Source organism: Acanthisitta chloris, unplaced genomic scaffold (assembly GCF_000695815.1).
Source record: "Acanthisitta chloris isolate BGI_N310 unplaced genomic scaffold, ASM69581v1 scaffold34380, whole genome shotgun sequence".
Taxonomy (NCBI): domain Eukaryota; kingdom Metazoa; phylum Chordata; class Aves; order Passeriformes; family Acanthisittidae; genus Acanthisitta; species Acanthisitta chloris.
This window is the reverse complement of record NW_008650488.1, coordinates 1-2829: the sequence shown is the minus strand read 5'-3', so window position 1 is coordinate 2829 and position 2829 is coordinate 1. Positions and strand designations below refer to the sequence as shown.

Genomic DNA, 2829 nt, shown 5'->3' with positions numbered 1-2829 from the left:
ATGGCAGGCAGCGGGAGGGTCCCATCACATATCCCCCCCTGGGGCATCCCACACCAAAACTCCTGCGTGGGCACAGCTCATTCCCATCACCCCACGGTGACAACCCTTGGCACCCTGTCACCCCCGTGTCCCCACGTCACCCCAGCGCACTGACACCCTGTCCCCCGCTCACGTCACAGGTGGGAGTGGGTGGCCCCCCACGGGGCACCATGCCGCTGGGGCAGGATGGGCCCAGCTGGAAGAAGAGGACCGAGGATATTCGGCGGATCTACAACTTCCGAGAGGTCCTGGGCACGTGAGTTGCAAGCAGGGGGGACACACCAGAGGCACTTGTGGTGACAGGTCGAGCCCCTGTGACTTTGCCCAACATGCCACGTGGAATCAGCTCAAGTCCTGGCCAAGGGTTGGGCTGGCACGTGTGGGTACACAGTGCAGGGCACAGGTGCCACCTCCCTCTGGCACTGGCTGTGCCATGCTGAGGGTGCCTGACAGTGGTCCCCGGCTGGCAGAGGGGTCCCAGTGGTGCCTGCAGCACCGTAAGGCTCTTAGGCTGGATTAGGAGGTTAATTACGGCAAGGCTTAGGGCCCAGTGCGGCACGGCGTGTGCGGCACGGCGTGAACACGCTGCTTGTCACTTCCCCACCTGGGCACTGCCGATGGCTCTGCCTGGCTCCCAACAGGCACCTCAACCTTTGGCCCTGGGTGCTGTGGGATGGCACAGCACAGGTCTGCTGAAACCCACATGGGGACTCAGCCCTGGCATGGCTCATCCCTGGCTGCACCGATGTCTTATCCTGCCCGATACAGGGGTGGTACAGCCACGCCGAGAGGGCCAAGAGGTGCCAGGCACTCGGTTGCTGGCAGGGTCCGTATCCTGCCATCCCAGCAGGCACTTTTCTCCTATAAATAACTGGACCTTCTGCCCGTTGCCATGACAATCGTGGCATGGCAGCACTGGCAGCTCTGGACGGCAGCTCTCCTGCCCCCGCTCACCCCTCACCCCCCCAGGGGGGCCTTCTCCGAGGTGGTCCTGGCGGAGGAGAAGGCGACGCGGAAGCTGGTGGCCATCAAGTGCATCACCAAGAAGGCCCTGGAGGGGAAGGAGACCAGCATCGAGAATGAGATCGCTGTCCTTCACAAGTAGGGGCTGTCCCAGTGCCAGGGTGGGGGTCTCTCTCTGCGCCACCCCCCACACCTGGCACATCTCCCCACTGCCTGCACCCATCGCCGCGTGTTAGTGCCAGTGCCCAAAATAGCTGGTGGCGCATGATGCCCCGTGGCGCAGAGCCTGGCTGTTCCGTCCTGTGGGGGCCAGGGTGGGGGCAGCTGGGAGCCCCCTCACCCTCTGCTCCTCCTCCCACAGGATCAAGCACCCCAATATTGTGGCCTTGGATGACATCTATGAGAGTGGCACCCACCTCTACCTCATCATGCAGCTGTGAGTGATGTTGCAGGGATCCAGAGGGGTCTGGCTAACAGTTGCTGCCTGTCCCTGCAGGGTCTCGGGTGGGGAGCTCTTCGACCGCATCGTGGAGAAGGGTTTCTACACGGAGCGGGACGCCAGTGCCCTGATCCGGCAGATCCTTGATGCTGTCAAGTACCTGCATGACATGGGCATTGTCCACCGCGACCTGAAGGTGAGCAGCTGGGGGGGGACACATGCAGCACCCTCATGGTGGTGTTGGGAGGGGACCCCAGTGTCAGCCCTCCTGACCCCCCCTCCCCGCAGCCCGAGAACCTGCTCTATTACAGCATGGACGAGGACTCCAAGATCATGATCAGTGACTTCGGGCTGTCGAAGATCGAGGGCTGCGGCAGCGTCATGTCCACGGCCTGCGGCCCCCCTGGCTATGTGGGGGAGGGCCTGCCAAGGGCTGCCACCACCCCACGTGTGGGGTTGGGGTCCTCCCACAGTCTGGGGTTCCCCCTCACCCCTGCCATCCTCCCCAGCCCCTGAGGTGCTGGCACAGAAGCCCTACAGCAAGGCAGTGGATTGCTGGTCCATCGGAGTCATTGCCTACATCCTGTATGTATGCCACCTCCCACCCCCCTCCCCTCTGTGGAGGTCTGGCCCTCCAGGGCTGTCCAGGTCTAGCGTCCCCCTTCCTGCTGCCCCCTAGACTCTGTGGTTACCCCCCTTTCTATGACGAAAATGATGCCAAGCTCTTCGAGCAGATCCTGCGGGCTGAGTACGAGTTTGACTCGCCCTACTGGGATGATATCTCAGACTCAGGTGAGCTGGCACCACCAGGCTGGTGGGGGCTGGGAACCTGGTTTGGTGTTTTGGTAGCCAGGGGTGTGGCAGTGGGTGCAGGTGCTCACAGCTGCTCCATGCCCTGTCCCAGCCAAGGACTTCATCCAGCACCTGATGGAGAAGGACCCCAGCAAGCGCTTCACTTGTGAGCAAGCCCTGCAGCATCCTTGGTAAGGGGAGGATCTGCCACAGTCTGCCCCCCTCTCTGGCTCACCCCCCAGCAGCCATGGAGGAGCCCCTGCTGACCTGTCTTGCTCCAGGATTGCCGGGGACACAGCCCTGGACAAGAACATCCACCAGTCAGTGAGCGAGCAGATCAAGAAGAATTTTGCAAAGAGCAAGTGGAAGGTGAGCATGGGGTACTGGGAGGTGTTGGGGAGTGCAGTGCACCCCCCCAGGCACCCAGTGCCAGGTGACAAGACACTGTGGGCTCGGCAGCAAGCTTTTAATGCCACGGCGGTGGTGAGACACATGAGGAAGCTGCAGCTGGGAACCAGCCAAGAGGTCCCTGGACAGACAACTCCCTCCAGCCCCAGCGAGCAGCTGTTGGGAGGGACCAGCAATGGTGAGCCCCG

The 2829-nt window shown here is 62.5% G+C and overlaps 1 protein-coding gene across 1 annotated transcript; it reads left to right on the top strand.

The window, feature by feature from the left end:
* Nucleotides 1-209: 209 nt before the first annotated feature.
* Nucleotides 210-2819, top strand: LOC103796995 (calcium/calmodulin-dependent protein kinase type 1-like; the record flags this gene model as incomplete). Its single annotated transcript, XM_009069190.1, has 10 exons — nt 210-295; nt 1009-1140; nt 1364-1438; nt 1499-1637; nt 1730-1862; nt 1951-2026; nt 2121-2233; nt 2346-2424; nt 2515-2602; nt 2693-2819. Coding segments are annotated over exons 1-10 (1048 nt in total), but the record flags the coding sequence as incomplete, so codon positions are not given.
* Between the last annotated feature and the right edge of the window lie 10 nt (nt 2820-2829).